The following is a 22,099-nucleotide window of genomic DNA, read 5'->3' on the forward strand; positions in this document are numbered from 1 at the left end:
TAGTCCTGGCTGATGTGTTTACTCGAACTCGGGAAGCGATTGCACAGAAGACGCATGACGATGACAGAAAAAGAGCGCTGAAAAAAGCTCCCAGTTTTCAAGAGAACACAAGATGAGATTGACTTTTGAGTTTGAGGTAAAGTTCCTCATAATGCCGATCAGTAATGTGAATCCATCGCTCCATCCAAGAACCTTCTGAGGAACCTGATGGACAATTCTGACTGGTATTTAACCCCGCCCTCTATACAATAAAAAGCCACATTTCTCATCTGTTCTCTGAATGTATTTGTCTAATTAAGAGATGAGTTGCATGGCTGGAAGAACTGAGGAGGAAATCTGTAAAGAAAAAAAAAAAAAAAAGGGCACAGACTGGGACACTTGAAGAACCGAGGCTGAATAGCGCAGTGTGTAATGGCTTCATCAGATGGCAAAGATTTAGAGGAATAATAGTAGCTCTTTAATAGTGTTCATCAGCAGGCGGGTCGAGACGAGATCCAAGCTGACAGCGGAACCGCAACTGCAACGTGAGCCCAAATAAAGAGATTCTTCTGTCTCGGAGTGAGTCTGGTGGAAGAGCTATCGAGCCTCCAGCCACAACAAGAGGAGAAAAAAAAGTTTAATGAGGGATAAGTGTTTGGGGAAATAAAACACCGGGAATTGGCCACCCAAGACATTCAATGTAGGTGGTGAATCACAGGGAGCAAACGTCTCTTGCTCGCTGTTTATTGAGCTACATAAAGATCTGTTTACTAAGAGGAAACAGAAGAAAGTGGCGATGAAGGAGATGCAGTTGGCTGACAACAACAGTTGCCTGATAAGCTACAGATTACATGTGCTATCGCTCCTTTTCCTCTGATATGGCCTAATTGTCCTTATCGACGTCAAGGCGATACGAGTGCTCCTCCGAGCCAAAACACACACAGACACACACGAACCAACATATCCTATGAGCTTGGGCTTCAACGAGCCACATAATAGCAGTGAGTGATGATGTTGAGTCTTTCTGTCGTACAATTAATTTCCCTTTCCTGCACTTTTGAATTTGGCTCACTTTAATGTTGTTCTGGAGGGAGGCCAGCCGAAGGAGAACCTTTTATAAAGACCCTTTGATGTAATACACTGACTGCTCGGTTCATTAGTCACATTTTGGGAGGGAAAATCGTCTGTTTTGCTTTCTAAATAAAGAGGGTTTTTTGGCCTACCAGTTGTAAATCAGTCAGACTCGTGATGCTTCACAAGTCCTCCTGATAACATCTTCAGCGCTGGCAAACGAGCCTTCCTGCTATCTAATCTATTATGGTTTTGAACACCCAAGAAAATAAGCCGAGCCTACGAAGACGCACGCATGAATCAGACCTAATCTCGCAACAACCCGATTACTGCCGATTTCCCAGCAAGCTGAAAGTAATCTCGGGCTTGTCCTTACATCTGAAGAGCCAGAAAGTGTGAGGGAGAGGACGCCAGGGATGGACGCCCTGCTGCTCCGGCTGACAATACAAGCTTGATTACAGCCGGGACTCGATATGACACGGGATGTAATTAGAGGCAGCAACCTGCGGAGTCGTCCCCCCAAGGAGCATCCGCACCTAGCGGCGCCACGTGAAGCTAATGCGGTGCTCACACACTGAGTCAACTCGTTTGAAGTCCACACAAGAGTGCGGCATTAGCATTCGTTTCTGAACTAAACCCGAATCCCTGGTGTCTAGAGCTGGAGGGGATGCGGTGCGAAAGCAAAAAGCTTAGTTTTACAGTGATGAGCGATGTTATAATAGAGCTGTGTGTACATCTATAATGCATTTCCCCTATTAGACGAGACAAATGGGACATTCTGGTTCCCTGCTAAAATTCCTCTTATATAAGCTTCTCAAAACATTAACACCAACATGGGAGATAGAATTCACAGCACATGGCCACAGTGAGATCTAATTAGGCTAATTTCCAAACACACACACACACACACACACACAAAGGATTACGTACTAAACACTGGGTCCTTGTAATCAGTGTCGGATACATCACAAACCCTGGGTGCTACTCCAGATTCTTCAGTTTCCTTCCATTTCCCAAAAAAACATGCTCTTAGGTGTGAATATGTGTGTGTGTGTGTGTGTGTGTGTGTGTGTGTGTGTGTGTGTGTGTGTGTGTGTGTGTGTGTGTGTGTGTGGAGCCCTGCAATGGACTAGTGTTTCATCCAGACCATATTCCTTCCTCATACTGGGTATTCCTTGAAAAGGCTCCAGCTCCACCATGACCTGAACCAGGATAAAGCGATTACTGAAGATAAAATGAAATGAAAAGGAATAACTCAGAACATCAGCACTGTGTGGTTTCTTGCAGTCAATCCAGTCAGGATAGCTAACCTAACTGTTAATCGTTGGAGTGTAGATACTTATGTCACAATGCAAGGGAGATGATTACTGGAGCAGTGTGGCCTGGTTGAAACCAGCCAGTAAAAAGTCCCTGTTATTGGTCTACTTTTGGTAGCTAGGACTCTAACTTGATTTGGGCCTTAAAAATATAAATAATGACCCCTTAAGCCCCTCTTTAAGCCTCTGAAAGCCTTGGATTTTTCAGACAGACTTTATCAACACAACTCTAACCAGACCAAACAAAGTTTCTCAAAATAAAACAGTGCTGATCTTCAGTGGATAATCTCACCTGGATGCTGCAGATTTGTACCCAAGAACTGCTGCTGTACCATGAACGCTAGTTGTGAATATCCGAACGTCCCTACTGCCCTACTATAAAGCAGTACGCCAAAGGAGTAGTGTATCCGAATTCTCGGCATTCATAAAGCAGTAGGTGAGAAATACCCGGACGATCTACTGCTTCCGCTGAGATTCTGCAGTATGGAACCAACCGGCAGTGCGCTATCCCAATAGGAAAGAGGCAGGAAGAGTTGTCATAATCAAAACTGGCGCAAAGCAGTGTGTCGGCTCATTTCAAGTGTAAGTGCTATAGGTATTAAAGGTTGTTCCTTATGGGACACCTGAGTAACTCGTTACGTTAAACAGTTAAGTTTTTTGCAGTTGTTATGATGTCACATGACAATGCCACCATGGCGGACGTAGTAGTTAGTAGTAGTTTAGGAGCAGTGGTGGCTTGGCGGTTAAGGCTCTGGGTTACTGATCAGAAGGTTCAAGGCCCAGCACTGCCAAGCTGCCACTGTTGGGCCCTTGAGCAAGACACTTAACCCTCTCTGCTCCAGGGGTGCTGTATCATGTCTGACCCTGCGCTCTGACCCTGCTCTCTGTCCCAAACTTCCTAACATGCTGGAGTATGCGAAGAAAAGAAAATCACTGTACTGTAATGTATATGTGACCAATAAAGACTCATTATCATTGTCATTAGTATGTCCGGATTGTATTCATACTACACACATGTACTGATCAGTACATACTGTATCAACAGCCGAGCAGTAGGTACTGAATCGATTGCAGTAGGTACTGTCACAGTACACGATTTCGGACACAAGGACCATCTCGGGTTCATCCCAGGACTCTTATTCCCAATCTGCTCATGCTGAACATTTCAACTCACTAAGTACTGTTTGTCTTTACACCTGTATACAGTCATGAATCTCAAAAGATAAAAAACAACAACAATAACAACAACAAAAGATTCAAAATCATGACTGAATCGTTATCCTGTACGCCACTGACAAAGATGGTGGAAAGATGGAAACTTGATCTCAAGTTCCTAATTTGCCTCTCAGGTAGACGTTAATTCTGGTGTGTTATCCCAGCGTTACTTTGACTGGGCCTCATTTATAGGGTGTAAGCAGAGTCTGGTGGTCTGGAGCTTGATTTTTTTTTTTTTTTTTTTTTACACATCCCAGAAGCCTCTGCTGCATTGACACCACTTCAAACTCATTACACACACACACACACACACACATTCAGTTAAAATGTGGGAAATGATGGTAGACGTGAAGTTGCTGGATGGACAGTATGGAAGAAACTGCTGTGGATCCAACACAACAAACATGATTCGTTCTGACAATTATCACACCGCCAGCGTGATGACGGCACGCTGGGGAATTTGTCACTTTCTGTTTAGGATGTGTGTGTGTGTGTGTGTGTGGACTTGTTTGTGTCCGCAGGCTACGAGTTATTTCTAGAAAGTGTGTGTTGTGGGACGTGATGCCAAATCCTCCATACACATGCGCAACGGTACCTAAGTGATACTTGTACACAGCACTGTTATACTTGGCTACGGTATCTATAATTCAGGTGGTAGTGTAAAATAAGAACATTCCCTGTGTGTGTGTGTGTGTGTGTGTGTGTGTGTGTGTGTGTGTGTGTGTGTGAGAGAGAGAGAGAGAGAGAGAGAGAGAGAGAGAGAGAGAGAGAGAGAGAGAGAGAGAGAGAGATAGATAGAGAGAGAGAGAGTGTCCTTGGCTGCGTCCCAATGCAGATGTCTCTCTCTCCATCGTTTCGCATATACCCTTATAGGGCTGCTTTGGGGAGATAATATCATGGCCCATAAAATGTGTAATTCTTTTTCTACACAAAGCTGGGGTATGTTTGCGCATGATTTAGGACAACAGAATCCTTTTCTATTGGCATCAGGCAAAGCGAAAGAAGCTGGTTCTCATTTTGAGTTGATAAAAAAATCTATATAAAAGCTCTTTTTAGTGAGAAAGAGAATTTAATAACCACATAACGAGCCTTTGAAACCCCCCCCCCGTGACTATTTTCTGATTATTATTCTTTTGTTCTGTTCAAGGTCTCGGTAATGAAACACAAATGTCTGGCTGTTTAAAAAACTTCAGGGCGTCCGAGTGGAAAACAACAACAACAACAACAACAACAACAACAAACAACAGAGTCGTTCAAACTCATGGGGCTGGACAGTATACTGGAGGCAACTCTGGGAAACTATGTGCGTACGTGCAGCAGGAAGAGGTCTAGTGGGCCGAGAGGGAGCACGTGGACCACAACAGGGGGCCAGCACATGCCTCATGTATGTGCGTGTGTGCATGTGTGTGGTGTGTGTGCACGATCCTCTCCCAGCATCCTCCCTTTGGCACCCAACAAGCAAACAACAACACCAAACCCATGGGGTGCTTCCGCTTCCAAGACAAACAATCAGCATTAAAGAAATAGCACATAAATTACAGCAAGACCCCACAAGCAGAAGCTTGATGAAGTTCCATCAGAAGCTCATGTAAACACAATGGAATGCCGCTATGATGGATAAATCATCTGTGACCCGATACATATTCATTACAGAAAAAAAAAGGATGGTGCCATTATTAGCTCTGCCACCACCATCACCACCACCATCATCATCATCATCATCATAATCATCACCATCATCAGTCACTCTGAGGTCCCTAGGGAACAGCTCTCTTCCTCTTTACAGCACCCTCTCTCTCTCTCTCTCTCTCTATTGCTATCTCTCGTTCTGTCTCTGTCCCTCTTAGTCCCCTCTCGCTTTCTCTTTCTGTCTCAATCTTTGACTGTCTCCATCTCTATTTCTGTCTGTCTCTTTCATAAACCACATAAAATGAAAACTGCAGCGGGAAGAGGTCTAGCAGGCCAAGAGGGAGCACGTGGACTGCAACAGGGGGCCAGCACTTGATTGAAGTTTGATTGACTTAAGATGCAGGTAAAAAGTTTTTAAGCCTCACTAACGCACGAGGATTGCGTTATAGGTTATAGGTATAGTTATAGGTATAACGCAAAAAAATATATAATTTTCATAAATTCATCAATGCAACAAAAACAAGGGTTAAAAAAACAAAACAAGAAAAACTGACTGAAAAAAACTACACCAGGGATCTTAAAACAGTCAAATCTGAATTTTTGGCTTTCCAATACATAAAAAGTCAAACAGCACTCAAATAATGAAATTTATTCCGACAGGGCGTCAAAATGAGTTTCCTGTCCCGCTGTAGATCAGAAGGACAGGAGACGTTAAAAAAAACAAACAAAAAAAAAACAACACCTTCAGATAAGCCACGTCCTAATCCTCACTTCACAACGCCTTTCCTCTGTAAGTCCAAAAACCACATGGATCCAGGGATAGAAAGAACACGGTCCACTCCGTCACGGATAGGACCGAAGTGCTGATGACGACAGGACGAGGACAAGGAGGAAATACTGCAGCTGAGAGTCTGACACACGGGCGCAGCGAGACAGGACTGGTGAAGTGGTGGAGAGTGAACATGTTCCTAAAAGCTTGGTCTGTCACGTCCAATTATGATCCTGAGCCCCGAGAGTGGGATTTCTGGTGTTTCAGAGTGCCAGAGACAGATGGACAGAGTATGAAAGAGCCATGAGAGAGAGAGAGAGAGATTAAAAAGAAAAGAAATTATAAGAAAGTTAAAAATATATATATATATAAAAAGTAGAACATTTCTTTTAGAGAGAGAGAGAGAGAGAGAGAATGATGAAGAAAGTAAATACAGAGACAAACTGCAGGCAATTCTAGATTAAAAAACAATGGGGGAGGGCAGCACAGGAAAGAGAGAAATACAGATGGGTGGAGTTTAGATAAATACAGATAAATACAGATAAATTAAAGCTGCAAGCAGCAGTTTCAGGGGCCAAGCACCCAGGCTCACTGAGCTGCACATTCACAGATGTGCTACAATTATTGCCTAAGCAATTACAGGAAAGCAGAACCATTGTAAACACATAATAAAGATGAAAACTGATAGTAACCCTGTCAGTCATGTGTTGTCTGTTTAATAGCGTATTGAATTGCTAGAATGGCAGTAGTTTAGACAGGCCTCAAGATGACGTGAGCCAAATTTGGTGACGACTGGACAACATTTGGAGGAGGAGCAGCAAAAATGGCATTTAGATGGAAACATTTTCAGCATGTTATTAGAACTTTTGAACAGTAAGTGGCGCTGTCAGGAAATTTGTTGCATAGCCTTATGGCATGGTCCTGAAAACACCTACCAAGAACTGTGTCAGTGTGCCAGTTTGTTGCTGAGATACAGGCTCACTTCCTGTTTGGTGGTGTACCGTCAGATTTGTTGGCACATTACAGGCAAACCGTTTGGAATATCAACATTTTTTTTCAAAATTTTTCCCAAGGTTGGTCTGAAGATGAGGGTGATGATTGGACAAGATTTGTAGCGAAAAAGCAGTTTTTGACAAAATACAAGATGGCGGAAAATCAAATTAGCTCGTCTTGACCCAAGATATCCAGGGATGTGCAGTTCAAAAGTTATGACCATAAATGTAGGCCCAAATTTGGTCTTTTTACTAGACTGTACTATAGGCTGGCCTATTAAGAAGAAGAAGAAGAAGAAGAGGAACGGTAGAATAACAATAGGGTGCCACCTTCAGTGCTTGGCCCCTTAATACAGGGGACATAAAATAAGAGAGAGCGAGAGAGGGAGAGAGAGTGATAGGGAAAGAGAGAGAAAGAGAGAGAAAGAGAGATAGAGAAAGTGTGTGTGTGAGAGAGAGAAAGAGAGATAGAGAAAGAGAGAGGGAGAAAGAAAGAGAGAGAGAGAAAGAGAAAGAAAGCGTGAGAGAGAGATATGGAAAGAGAGAGAGATAGAGAGGGAGAAAGAGAGAGAGAGAGGGAGAAAGAGAGAGAGTGATGGAGAGAGAGAGAGAGAGAGAGAGTGATATAGAAAGGGAGAGAGATATGGAAAGAGGGAGAAAGAGAGAGAGAGAGAGAGAGAGAGAGAGAGAGAGAGAGAGAGATGGAAAGAGAGAGATAGAGAGGGAGAAAGAGAGAGCGAGAGAGAGAGAGAGAGAGGTTATTTGAGGAAGTCAGTGTGTAAAATGCATTGCAAATGAGTGTAAAGTGTGACACAGAGAGAGACAGACAGTAAATGGAAGAGAACACAGCATCAGGGTGCAGCATGTTGGCTCGTGTTCAGCTGCAGTCCAACTCTCATCTTTCCATAACAAGCCCGATGAGAGAGGTTTGATTTCACTACAGGGCAAACACAGAGAAGAATAAACCTTTAATTACACGACAGTACATCCTGAAGCATTTTCCTTCTCTTATACCACAGCAATTTACCAGCCATTGCAAGTTTTTATTCATTAAACAATGACACGTTCTACTTTTGTTCATAGTTCCACTGAACGTTACAGAGAAACTGCAACGCTCTTCATCCTGAAGACCTTTCTTTGTTCCAGCTTTACCTCTGACTGTTCGACTCCTTCCATTAATACGAAAAAAAAATTATTTCCTCACAGAAAACTTCACCATATCAGTAGTTACATCTGTTTACGTTGAGCGCAACATATAACCAGAATTACGCTCCGAGCTGAAAACACCTTCTGACCAATCAGAGTCAAGAACTTATTTTGAGCAAATCTCTTTAACACACAATCTCATCTGTGTTACTCAAGTGCGTCAACGAGACCCTGTTTCTAGAACCCACTCGGTCACCTACATGACACAAGCCGTATTTTATTCGCGGCCCCTGTGGGAGCGCAGGCTGTGTTAGCATTGGTGGAACACGGAAACCAGATGAATGAGGTGTTATGCCTGGCATGAGGAGCGGCGCTGCAGAAGGCAGGTGTTTTCCGGAAGCTTACGGGAGTTCGCCTGTCGCGGTTGGCGTTCCGGGATGTTCCCGGAAGGCACGTCTCGGGCACGGATGGCGCACACCTGAAGGCCAGGCCTCACACATACAACAAGACCATCCATCTTGCATACGGCAAACACAGGGGCTGCTGACTCTCTTCGCCTGCTGCTGGACGCACGCCAACATACACAAGGAGCTAGCAGAACATTAAAGCTCGGCCTCGGCCAGGGTTTTTCCACACCAGTCATGAGACCGTTTTTTTTTTTTTCTCCGCTCCAGCATGCAGTACGACGGTGGATTAAAAGGATAAACATGATTTATGTGGGACAGAAAGAAAGGACATCCTCCCGTTACATGCTTCGTCATGAAAGTGATATGGAGGGTTTGCTGTTGGTGTGATGTCAGACTAAAAACACACTAAGAGAGAATACGGCGAGTTATGATGCCATTAAATAGCGACAGTTCATATATAAGGAATAAAACACAACATGGACTACTGTTATAAAAAACAAAACAAACAAAAAAAACAACAACGTGTAAATCATTTTTTCAAATAAATTCCTGTTATACCACCAACGCGAACAATTATTAAAGAACACACACTTTTAGTTACGTTCAATGATGTAAAACAGCGCATCCGGTCGTGTTTTATTCCTCCTACACCACAATCATTTTCAAATGCTCACAATTATTTATGGATTTATTTACAGTAAGAACAACATACCATACTGTTTATCCATTAATAGTTACATTTAACACCGTGGAACATCTACGACACAAGATAGTCCGTGCTATCACCTACATTATAGCGGTTATAAACACGTCCCCTCACCAGCTGCTCATTTTTTCAGCTTTAGTGCTTTAGCTCTCCGTCTGACACTGGAGACTCCTTCCAAAAAAACAAAAAAAAAAGGTTAAATAAACACCTCCTCACCGAAAACGTCACCATACGTTGTCCCTATTGAAAATAAATAACGTATCAGAACGATTACTAATCCCAGAGGTTGTTTTATAGGCAAATAATCAACACCTTTTAACCGATCGGAAATTCCACATGGATTTCTGTCGTAAGGCGAAAATAACGTCACGATATTTAAAACAATTTTTTTTTTAACGACGCACGTGTCGTAATATGTACTCATACGCAGCTAATATAACGATAACAAAAACAGTGGCCACATGTTAGGAAGAAATTTAAGAGATGTTTCTAAAGTATATACATTTTAGAGAAATTATAATTAAAAACATAATAATTTTCTTATAAAATTTTTTTTAAAAGGAGCTATAAAAGTAGCGTAAACATAAAGGTAAACATAAAAACCCCTGGCGACTGACCTAGTTCAGGTTCAGTAATAAAATTGATAAAATGTACCTTAGTCACACACACACACACACACACACACACACACACACACACACACACACACACACACACACAAACAAAGCTGTCCTGGTCTGACTGCACTGATGGACTCGATGAACCGGCTCTGCGAAATGCTGATCAGTCTTTTGCAAGTTGTCATGAAAATCTTCTAACACGTACAAACCATTTTCCCCTGGCAGAGCCTCATTGCTTCACTTAACGACAACACACACACACACACACACACACACACAACAATCAAAAGTCAAACGTCTCAATCTACCATCATGTATTTCTTCCTACCGTCAATAAACAGGTAGTAATTCTGACAATAACGACCAGAAATCAAAAATGTATCTCTACTAGACCGTGTACCTGAAAACCATTCACGAAAGCCGAAGAGCAAACACTGTTGAATCTAAAAACACACTCTACCCGAGCAGCAGGCACCCGTCGCAGCAGAGTAAACACCCCCGAGGTCGTTCTCTCACACGCTGCAGGAGGGACAGTTTCCCTTTTCAGACCGATCTGACACTAAACACCGGTTGATGTGGCCTAAATCAGCTTTATCGAGAGGGGGGTAAAGAGAGAGTACACACAGTAATCAATTACACACTGAGCAGAGAAGATCGTCTCCGACGCTGAGCGATGGCCGGCTGGGGGATTGCGAAGGGCCATGGAGAGTTTAATCACCCATAACCTCAATTACAGAGCTACACTCAGACTCATAAAGCAGCAAAACAAGATCAACTCCTGCTCCGAATTCCAGTAAAGCCTCTGCACAAACACGCACACACGCACACACACACACACACACACAAGCTGGGAGAAAGCGCTGTTAGGAAAGTCCAGCCTGGCACGTGCTGTAAAAATAGCAACAACTTGAGTTAGGACATTTTAGACATTCATATAAAACTTAATACCTTTCACACGTTTTCAGCAAATGACAATATGAATGTTTTTTTTGTTTTTTTTTACACCACTGTAATGACATGATGCTTTATCATGCTGTACAATATTAGTAAAGTAATAACTTTCATCCAGGTTAAACCAGATTACGTAGTAGCCTGTGCTGAGAATGCACGAGATCCCGCTTTCACAATTTTAAATGTAACGGTAGATCACATACGGTTGAGAAGTTTATGTACGCCTCGCAGAATCTGCAAAAAGGTAATAATAATACATTTTTTTTTGTTTTTTCATTTAGTCCTGCACTTGGTCTTCTGGGAAACATGTAAATATTTTATGTAGCTTCTGAAAAGCGGTACTAAATGAAACAAAAAAAAAAAAAAAAAAAAAAAAGGATCTCGACATTATATAGCCGCTTATGGAAAGGGGTTAAATACGCAGAAGATGCAGGAAAAGCAAAGAATGTGCAGGACCTGGAGGATTTTTCTGAAGAACAGTGGGCAGTTTACCTGCTCTGGACAAACACGGGAATCGTGTCACAATCACAAAACATAAACACAGTCGTTTATCATCCAGGTAACGACACACAGGATTAAGAATCAAGGGTATGTAAACTTTTGAACTGGTTCATTTGTGTTAAATTCAGTTATTATTGTGTCTTGTGGACTATATGTAAACATCTGTTATGTGAAATAGTTTATTCAGGGCGGGACTAAACAAAAAAACAAAACGAACCCTCTTTTTTAACTATTAACAATTTGCAGATTCTGCACGGCGTATGCAAACTCGTGGCCTCAACTGTAAATGAGGACTAAAACACCTGCCGTAATAGGAAAAGAATCAACACACAGTCGGCACAGTAACAGTAACTCCGCTTCACGCTGGGTGCCGAGTGTTTTATTCTTTTTACGCTACAGAAATTTGCTAACACTAGCGAGTTTTTATTTATTAAAGAAAGACATACTTTTTACAAAACAATGCGACTTACGTTACAGAAGCTATAAACATTACCGCCCTCTCTTACCACCCTCAAGTTACCGCCGGTTACAAAGCGCGGTCTCTGGAGCCTCTTTCCAAAAATGACCAGGAAATATCTCCTCACAGAAAACTTTCCCACAGCTACACACTGCCATTACTGTGTCACGACCGCTATGTGATTCAGTGTGTAAGTAAGTTTTTACTACAGATATGATATAAGAACAAGCACGTTAATCGAACTTCAAATACTTTTAACTTTAGGCCACGCCTTCCCAAGACCCCCACCCCCCCCACCCCATTGAGTCTGATGCTGGGGTGGATCGACAGCAAACCCTGTGCTAATAAGAAAGTGACTCAGCTTTGAAACTAAACTACGAGTTGTTTTGAGCTCCATGACGTCCTTTTGACTTTTTTTCTCTCTTTTTTTTTTCACACAGATATCAGTGTATCAGAAACCACGCAATCAAGTCTGAGATACTGAACAACTCAACGTTCTCCAATTTCCTGTTAGATACATCCGCCTCATAGCTCGAGTGCACAAGCAACTTCGACTTCAGACCCTAAACATGTCAAGACGTCATCGCACTGCACACTCAAACACCCAACAAACCTCTATCGAGCCCACACGTATAGACTTCCGAAAAATATATGCTGCACTCTTAGCAGAGATTACGCCTCCGGTCTTTATCAGTGCGTTCCCACACGGTCGAGAACATCGGAGTTTTCTTCCCGCCTCGTCCCTGCTGTCTCAAATGAAACGTGCACTCGTACGGGGTAAAAACAGAAGAGAGAGGTCGTGGGGCACGACCTTTATCTGACCCTGAGCTTCTGCTTCAGAAGTGTGCTGGAAAACATAACTCTCACACCAAGCGCCTGATCCAGCTTGCTGATTACACACAGCGGTAAGCTCCCTTAACGAGTCACTGGCATACTGTACACACTTATACACACTTATACACACACACACATGCTCTGAATCACATGCTCTGCTCCACACGCCTACACGCTTGACCATATTTCCTCTCATTCCTTTCACACACACACCCCTTTTTAAAAAAATAAAAACTGTGATACTTAATTTGATGGATTACCTGCCAGCCAAAAAAAAAGAAAAAAAAAAGAGGAAAATTTCTTGTTCTCTAAGAGCCCGTCACAGTACCTGTAGCTTTACAAATCATTTTTAATTGACAATCCTACAGATTTTCGGGACAAACTGATTCGCAGAATGGGAAACAAATGTGGCATCGTAAAAAGGCTGGAATGTGACCGCTGTGGGATTTTAACAACTCTTATACATTCTCTAGAGAGCATGCAAACCTGTTTTCCGCATTTGCGAGCGCACAGACGCATATGATTGGCTAGTTTTGCTCTGATTGACAGCGGAGAGAGAGCGTATGCCGTCCCTCAAACCTAGAGACTGCGGCCAATTTTGCTTCCGTGGCACTTGGATCGCCTGTTGCGTCACTCGTGGGTCCTCATTGTATGTTTTTGAACATTTAACAGAATATTCAGTTATGTATTCCTCAGGATGGATTAATGTTAGCCTGTGAAATGTGAATAAAAACATGTCCGGCTGTGGCGTGATGTGTTACCGCCCAAAGTTTTTTTTTTGTTTTATATAAGCGTTTCCTGAAAAAGTAGCTACAACTAGCAACAAATCACTGTTACGCAATGAAGTCGTCATGTAGCACATGACATAATTCAGCTATTCTACCGGCTTAATCGGAGCGGTCGCTACGATCTGCGGCGTCCTGACCTCTGACCTGACCGACGTCCTCCTTCATAAACAGAGCAAAGAAAATGAAAACCTGCCTTTGTGCCGGTGCCATCTCAGAGAGCGAAGAGTCGGTGTATACACAGCCAATTGCTTGAGCAATAATGCAAGATAAATGAGAATTAGTCATGAAAGCAAAAGGTCAATGCTAATCTGCACTCATTCTATCAACAACAAGAGGCAGATCAAAAGGCTGCAGAAGCCAGCCGATCGAAACGACGATGCAGCTTGAAAGAGAAATTTAATTTGCGGATCGAGAAAGGCTCTGTGCGCTTTACACGCCCTCGAAGTGAAATCGTCTTTGCTCTCACTCTCTCGGTCGACGTGGGACGAGACCTTCACCATCGAGACGAGCGCTGAGCAGAAGAGGCGAGGTGGATTTAAATGGCAAATGATGGCGGCGGTTGTACTGTAATGCAGGGGAAGGGAAATGCAAGGACGGATTCGCGGAGTGTATTCGTCTTTCAATCGCTTTAATGTAGACGTACATTGAGTATCTGCATACATGTGTGTATAACTTTCAGGGCACAGTGGCCTAGTGAGCCTCGCTCCTCCAGGGTTGCGGGTCCGAATCCCGCCTCCACCCCGTGTGCGCTCAGGTCTGGGGTTTCCTCCAGGTATTCTGGTTTCCTCCTCCAGCCCAAAGACATGCGTTGTGGTAGAAGAGAAATAAAACACTTTGGGGTATGCTGTTGTATGAAAATAGTCCACTGTGGGGAGGGAATAGTAACTCTGCATAACGTACCATTTTGAAAATAATTTTTCTAGAACAGCTTATAACAGTGTTTTACTCCATAAGAGAGCATATTACCATATATTCATGAGATAATATATTAAAATCGATGGATATGCCGATATGTCTCTTTGTGTGTGTGCGTGCGTGTGCGTGTGTGTTTTCAAGTACGTGGGAACATTTCCTTCAAATTCTCAACCTTTTCCTTTCTCTCCGAGCGCAAACAGGAAATGGGAAGCCCCCTTTCTTCCTGAAGAGAGACGCAGTGGGACACACACTCCAGGAGCGAAGATTACAGACAAACATGGAGCTGTTGAAACAAACACACACTCATCCTACAGGAATTCCACATTCTCTCTCTCTCTCTCTCTCTCTCTCTCTCTCTCTCTCTCTCTCTCTAATGTGGCAGCTACTCTCTCCCTCACACGGCTTTAAGGCAGTCATCATTGACTGGCAGTTGATACGAACATACGAACACTGACAGTTTCATTGTGCTCTCCTGTATGAAAAAACGGGAAATTCACCAACACAAATGATTGGCGTGTGAATTTGCTCTCTACGCTCAAGCCAAGCCTCGGTTACACAAATCTCCGCTTCCTTATGAGAACATTATAGTAGCACTTCAAAACACACAGAGAAAGAGAGCGAGAGTCCATCCAGATGCTACAAAACTAACACCGAATTCTGATAACAGCAGCCCGGCTGCAAATCACAGGTTTACTTATTATTAACGTGCTCGTTCGAAGACGTTATCGTTCCTATAATTGCATTTACGCTGCGCATTAGGAATATCTGATTCGTGACATGTAACCAGTGTGAAATGTGGGATCTGGCCCTGCACCAGCATGTCGTCTCTGGAAAAAGACGTGTCTCAAATACTGAATTAGCCACGAGTGTATACTCTAGTTCTGTTATTTACATAGAGACGATGGGGTACGCGAGCTTCACGATGCTCCGACCTTAGCTAAATGAAAGCTGAAGGGAAAATATATTGCGGTTTCGACAAAGTCAAACAACTTAAGACATTTCGGAACGGCGTGTAATTTTTTTAGACACAAAATCCACATGGTCTCAATGAATAAATACAGAACGACAGTCGAAAAACGGTGGGTTTGAATTGACACTCTGATGTTTCCACGTTTCCTCCGTAACCGCATGATAATCTCAAGAGCTCTTGTTTTTTTGCACTTAAACCCTCTGACATTTCATCAGAGATTCCGGTGTGTGAAAAACGAAATTACGGCTCTACTGTCGGAGTCTGCGAGCGAGGGGAAGAAAGCAAGCGAGTAAGTCTTTTGTAGTACTGAAGCTTAAAAAAATGTGACGCAATACTGTTCCTCAGATTCACACTCTGATTATCTTTGTGTTTGGGTGTGTGTTACACATGCTTATTAGTCATGTATCAGAGCAGATTGTGCACAATAGCAGCTGTGTTATGCGTGCTGATTGAGAGGGGAGCGGGATTCTACCATCTCGGACCGTGAGCCTCTGCTTTTTGAATAACCGTATAAAGCGCAATGGAGAAAAAGTGATAGTGTGTGTGGGTGTGTGTGGTGGTGGTGGTGTCAGATGAAGCGCTGCTATAAAAAGATACAGCCTCGTGCTGTTGTATAAGTACATAGTGGACACGCACATGTCCGGAGTGGATCACAATATGCCCGGACAGATGGCTGTGGAGACGTTAAATATACAACATTACCGTCCTGGGTTACAGGCAGCTGCTGCGGCTGAAAAAAAATAAAAACACACACACACACACACACAACCGGGAGCTGCAGTTAATCTGCAGAAGGCGTCCTGGAGAATATTCATAAGTGTGGGCTGCTGCACTTCTTGTAATCAGCAGGGAAGAAATATATATGTGCATCTCTGAATCTGAAAGATTAAACACGCCATCTTGTTACATTTCTTAAAGTTAGAGCTTTACTTCTGACTGCTACAAAGCTCTGAAACTGGAGACTCCTTCCGAAAAAAACGTCTCCTCGCAAAAAACTGCACCGTATTTACGATCAAACGTTTAGTCCCTGTATATGTTATATGTTATTGTCAGACCGGCTGTTATAGAAAATTTATTAACACCTTCTGACCAATCAGATTCGAGAATTCATGAACGCTGTAGTATAAAGTCATCATCTTCGACACAGTGGAAGGTGAGAAGTTGGATAGAGGAAAACTGGGTCTCAGAAGGGCTTCATATTAAGCTCTGGCGAGGCAGCTGTTATCTGAGGAACTGCACCATATGGCATTGCGTGTTTTATGGACTCGAAAATCACAGTATTCCAAAGACCGTTTACAGAAATAGAGCTTGGTATGAAACCCACATATAGTAATAATGGCTATCTCATTTCATAGAGCACCTTTCTCGCATCCGTGCAAGTGGAAAAATATTAAACAACAATATAGAGTATACAGACAAACTGGTACAGATATTTTGAGGCTTTAGACAGAATTCAGGCTTACACAATGACAATGTAAATGAATAGTTGCTTAGATTTAGTGCTGCAATGTGACATACGTCGTGTACCCTACGTTGTCATTTTTGGAAAACAAAAAAACAAAAAAAAAACAAAAACAAAACCAGTTCTCTCGGGTCAAAATGAGCCGATTGGGAGTCGTCGCTTATTTGTGAGCCGAGTTAATGATCTGACTCACTGACAAGATACGCAATTCCCATCAATAGTGCACAGAATTACACAAAGTGCTAATACAAGACAGTACAAGTCGAGTGCAAATATACTGTGTAGCATAAAGGTAGTCCAGTGTGTTATTTTGCTCCTAAATTAGAAGAAAATTCATTATTCATGACTTATTACATCCTTACATTAAGGTAATATATAGAATGTATACGTATATTTTGGTTTATTTTAAAGAGGCAGGGCCAAACACAGTCCTCCGGGCTTTCGCAGTATCCCACTGTCCTGCTTCTTCATCGTTCAGTTTCATGTACATTTCATTGCATGGACATGTCAGTCAATTATCTCACTATCAATATCTGTAATAGACACGAAGACAAGCTGCCACTGTGGCATTTGTTTTGCCCAATCAAACACACCCTGCCCCAGTTTTCCTCCCCGTAGCATCTGCCTGTGTGTTTTGCTTGAACGTTTTGTGTTGCTAATGGTCTGTTTTTCGCAAGAGTTCATCTGAAAGTGCCCTTAATGTTGGCAGATGGACAACAGGAAAAGGCCAGGGCTGCTGAAACCTCTGGAGCCGACCAACAGAGATACAGTCTTATCTAAAAAGAATTACTGGCCCACAGAAGAACCAACAGAACCTGAGGTTCTCGTACATTTCTCATCAAACTGAACGATTACAGGAACAAGCACAGTAATGACAGTAATATCAGCTACGGTGCCCAATGACACAATTGTGGAGTCAACACAACGCTTGCTTAACCATCATAGATTGGCTGAGAAAAAAATAAAGTTATAAAAGTACTAAAAATCCCTTATAAACCCTGCAAAACAAACTATTTCTCGTTCATCGTGCTGCATTTGTGCTGTAATAAAAAATCTGGATGTTTGGTATATTGACTGTACTGACTAGTGGCCAATGGGAAAAGTAAAAAAAAAAAAGCACAGTTCCAGAACGGTGCCAAAATTTCCGGTACATTTGAACACTTGTAATTTTTCTCCCTGTACTGTTCCAGTGAACAGCGGCACATCCAAGTCAGACATTTCCATTAGCTCCTAAGCAGAAGGCGTCTACACACACACCTTCAACCCATAAAGGAAAGCCATATTGGTGACTGCTTAACCCTTCACACCCCAGCATGCCTTGCACCACATTATCACCCCTCAGACAGTCCTGTTGCACAACCACAAGTCTGATTGCAAGGTCATTTCTCAGGCTTCAAGCATGTTTCCCGTTTCAAGCATGTTTCAGAAGCAGTCATGGTCCGTTACGCTGGACGTGGGGCAGCAGGTGCTCCTGCACTGACCTTCCGCCTCATGAGATCGGCTTTGGTGGCATCTGGATCAAATGCTCGCTCAGCTTGTGCCTCTCCTTCCTCTCTCCAAGCATAATTCCAAGCGTGTCAGACTGCTTTAGAGTCAAAATAGACTCTCCCTCTCCTTCCTGAACTTTCCTTCATGTGCCAGGATTGCACGCCAAACGCACCATGCACACTACCCTGAGTCTCCAAAGGTCACCTGAGCTTACTGAACACTGCTGTTGTCTTTCACAGTCTCTATTTAATGAAAAGATACTGATTATAGCCACTATTCACAATCAGGGCTGCTGTCTGGGCTGGTTGGCTGTTGTTTGTGTTTTTTATTATTTTTTTTGCATAAATCATCGTAGACAGAAAATCAAGTATTCCGTATAGAGTTTCGGACTCATTGGCGTGACTCGGTTTCTATCAACACATTTCAAACCAGCTCGGGGTGTAGTGTAGTAGTAGTACAAGATGAAAGCAAACAATGACGGCAAATAACTCAACTGGGAAAAAGTGCACTAGTTGCCACGACGTACTTTTCCGAGTATTTCATAGCGACAAAATAGATCTTGAAAAACTTAACTTGTGTCCCTATATTGATTCTTAAATGAACACCATAAATATACCGTCTAAAATCAGTCAGAAAGTGTGCGATGCCCAGTTAGGAAAGTGTAGCGCATCCAAAGACTCTTTTGCACAATGTGCAAACTTCATGTTGTTGTTTGTTCCCCCACAGGAATGCACAGCACGCTCATATTATGAAATTCGATATCACTAATTTTGCATAGATTACCCTGAGAGACCCTAAAACTAGGCACGAGACATACAAAAGTAGTATTTTAATGACTGGTTCTCTGGAAGAGGTGCAATACTTGGTTCTGTAAGACTGGAAAACTGATTTTTAACAACAACTATTGTTAAACTGTATTTCCCCAATACAAGAGCAAGAAACTAGCAAGAAAGATCAGTACAGAAAACAGGTTGAATCCTTGGGAATAATAAATTGGGTTTGTTTAATCATATTTCAATGAACTGACTCTGTAAGAAGGATAAAGAGAGAGAGAGAGAGAGAGGGAGAGAGAGAGAGAGAGAGAGAGAGAGAGAGAGAGAGAGGGAGGGAGAGAGAGAGAGAGAGAGAGAGAGAGAGAGAGAGAGAGAGAGAGAGAGAGAGAGAGAGAGAGAGAGAGAGAGAGTATAGGAGCATGAGATAACTAGCATCAGGCTCACTTCCTGTGCCAGAGGCGGATATTTTAGAAGCAGGGATGGTATTGAGAGTCCCCTGCTTGGCTGATGAGCCGCAACAATCAGTAGCATTTCATTGTGATGGTGGCACGCTGTGGCTAGATTAAGAGCTCAGTGAGTTATCAAAGGCTTAGTCTTTCTGAATTCCCCTGACCAAGCCACTATGGATGGCTGCTGTTATTCCCTGCCAAAGGAAGTACTCTACATTTCTGTTTTTTGCTTGGCCCCCTACTTTCTCTTTGGCAAGTGTCAGTCAATCGCAGTGAGAATTGTTGTACAGACTGGAGATGACCTGACCTGAGCGCGATGGTCTGCCTCACACAGAAGCTTAGTGCAAACACAAGTATTATAGTATTCGCAGTGATTACAGTGGCACTCTCTAGACAGGCATAGCTGAGGAAAAAAAAACACGTCACACATTATGAATTTAATGTTCCTTTTAACATTCTGACCTAATGTTCCGGTCAGCATGCTCGCTCTAGGTCGCCAGACGCTTGGGTGAATCATACAAAATTACCTAATGCATTAAACCCTGACCTCAACAAGTTATATAAACAGTCCTTCACTTGACAGCCTCTCTTTTTTCTTTTCATAATTAATAGGTAATTTAATAGTTAATTAGCAGATAACAAGACAAAAAAATGTAGCTTGTCATGTTCTTATATTTTTTATCATCATCATCATCATCATCATCATCATCATCATCGTCGTCCAACTAACCCCCCCCCCCCCCTTTATTCTTTTGTAGGGAAACCTTAATTTGTTACAATCACAGGAGCCAAGAATTTGCGGTAGGGAATATAAACGTTAAATAAACTAATATACACACATTTATAATATAAAAACTTCGTTTTTGGGTTATTATTTTCGGATGAACAAATATAGCAAAGTTAAAAAGCAGGGGAAAAAAGTTCTGAAAGATTTTGGTTTGAAAAATCTCAGCCCTTCTTCAAAATGTACATCCAGCTGCTAAAACAATATGAAATAGCTGATTAAAATGGACTTAAGAAAAACCCTTTTACTGGCTTTGACCACATAAATGAGAGACAAACCCCCATTTCCAGAAGGACCTAAGGATAGTCTGGAATAAACAACAACAATAACAACAACAACAGAAATAGCCACACTGTTAAAAAAATAAATAAATAAATAAAAAAAAGTTAACTTAACTTAAAATTTCAACGCAACTTGCTGTTCAGCTTTTTTGAGTTTACTCAACTTTTAACCAAAGTTGTTCACTTAACTCAATTTTTAACCTTGAGTTAAAAAATCTGTGCAGCAAGTTGCCTTGAAATGTTACGTGAAGCCAACTTTTTTTTTTTTTTTTTTTTAAACAGTGCACTGAAATCGCTCCTTCCACTGGCTTGGCTTTGAAGAGCAGCTTAAATAAATAAAAGTATTAAAATAACTACTGTGCGGGATGATGATGATGAATCTGAGAGGGAGGAGAGGACCTGGCCCTGTAATCGACTCTGAGCGCACGGCCAACAGGAAGCTGCGAGGGAGTGTGTGTACAGCGGCTAAGGCCAATTAAAATCGGAGGAGTGTGGAACATGTCGGAGCTAACGAGCTCTCTTCCCTTGACCCCTAACCTCTCTGAGACCCTAATCCAGAACGCATACGGAGGCAACGGCCGCTGCTGTGACTCCCCTCAGTTTTCGGCATCCCCTCCCCCGCTACGACCACAAGGTCTACAAGCACATGCTTGGATCACTCGCTGGAGCTTAACCACATGGCGTGACACACCCCCCTCCCCCCCCACTATTTATTTATTTATTTTTTATTGAAGGTCTATGGTTCAGCTTAAGTCTTTACACAAAGAGCAAAAATACACTCAGCTCGTGTCGGCCACATTCCCTTGAAATTTATGGGCTTAATCCAGGCGCACTCAGAGACACAATAAATAAGCACCAAATTAATTGGCAGAATTTATGAAGCCACGCTTTAACCCAAGGCACCAGGGCCCCTGAAACACAAGCAATACAATTACGCTAGTTATATACGTGGCTTGGTTTTTGGGTGTAACTCCTTCCAGAGTGATGTCAATAAAGTGTGATTATTAAAAAGCACATCTGGAGGAAAAGGATGGACAGAGAGACTCAGACACTGAGCCAGAGTGCGTCCATTACCAGCTCTAATGAAACAACAAAGGCAGAGTCAGCGACCGTTTTCTCCCCCGCCCAATACCGAATTGGTCCCACAATTTAGCCTCTCCAAACATGGTCCATATGTGAGTTCAGAGCTGGCAATCAGAACCCATTATGGAGCAGGCGGCTGAGTTCATCAGGAAAAAATTAGTCTGCCGCTCGCCTGCGCTCTCCCATTGGCCGCTCGCGTTCAGCTCTGGGTTTGAGGGCACCCCAGACATTCCTGTGGATAATCTTTTCCATTCCTCCGTTCAGTGTGCCGAGAAGAAGCCCAAATTTTCAGGACAAGGCCTGCATTGTGAGGTGCTTAAAAAAAAAGGCCTGTTTTTTTTTCTTCTTCTTTTTTCTTTTATACGCTCACCTCATACAACACTTGCAAAAAAAAAAAAAAAAAAAAAAAAAAGGGTTCTTCTTGGTTCCTCATCGCACTTCACATTTGAAACCGAACCTTTCGGCAAACGGAAAACAAAAAAACGAGCGCCTCTGAAACGATCTGGAGAGACG

The 22,099-nt window shown here is 42.6% G+C and overlaps 1 protein-coding gene across 9 annotated transcripts in view; it reads right to left on the reverse strand.

Moving 5' to 3' along the window:
* The window catches only part of rxraa (retinoid X receptor, alpha a), a 159,617-nt gene that overhangs the window by 51,579 nt on the left and 85,939 nt on the right, over positions 1–22,099 (reverse strand). For 2 of the 9 annotated variants that reach the window (XM_017492918.3, XM_017492917.3), the window contains exon 1: positions 8,523–10,099. The exons of 3 other annotated variants lie outside the window; for them this stretch is intronic. In XM_017492918.3, the coding sequence (XP_017348407.1) occupies positions 8,523–8,826 (304 nt within the window). In that variant the 5' untranslated portion in view covers positions 8,827–10,099. Of the gene's footprint in view, positions 1–5,952; positions 6,197–8,522; positions 10,104–10,310; positions 10,851–22,099 lie in introns of those variants that run through there. 4 more of the 9 variants (XM_047161937.2, XM_017492915.3, XM_017492916.3 and 1 more) reach the window with 4 other exon arrangements.

Source organism: Ictalurus punctatus, chromosome 18 (genome assembly GCF_001660625.3).
Source record: "Ictalurus punctatus breed USDA103 chromosome 18, Coco_2.0, whole genome shotgun sequence".
Lineage (NCBI taxonomy): Eukaryota > Metazoa > Chordata > Actinopteri > Siluriformes > Ictaluridae > Ictalurus > Ictalurus punctatus.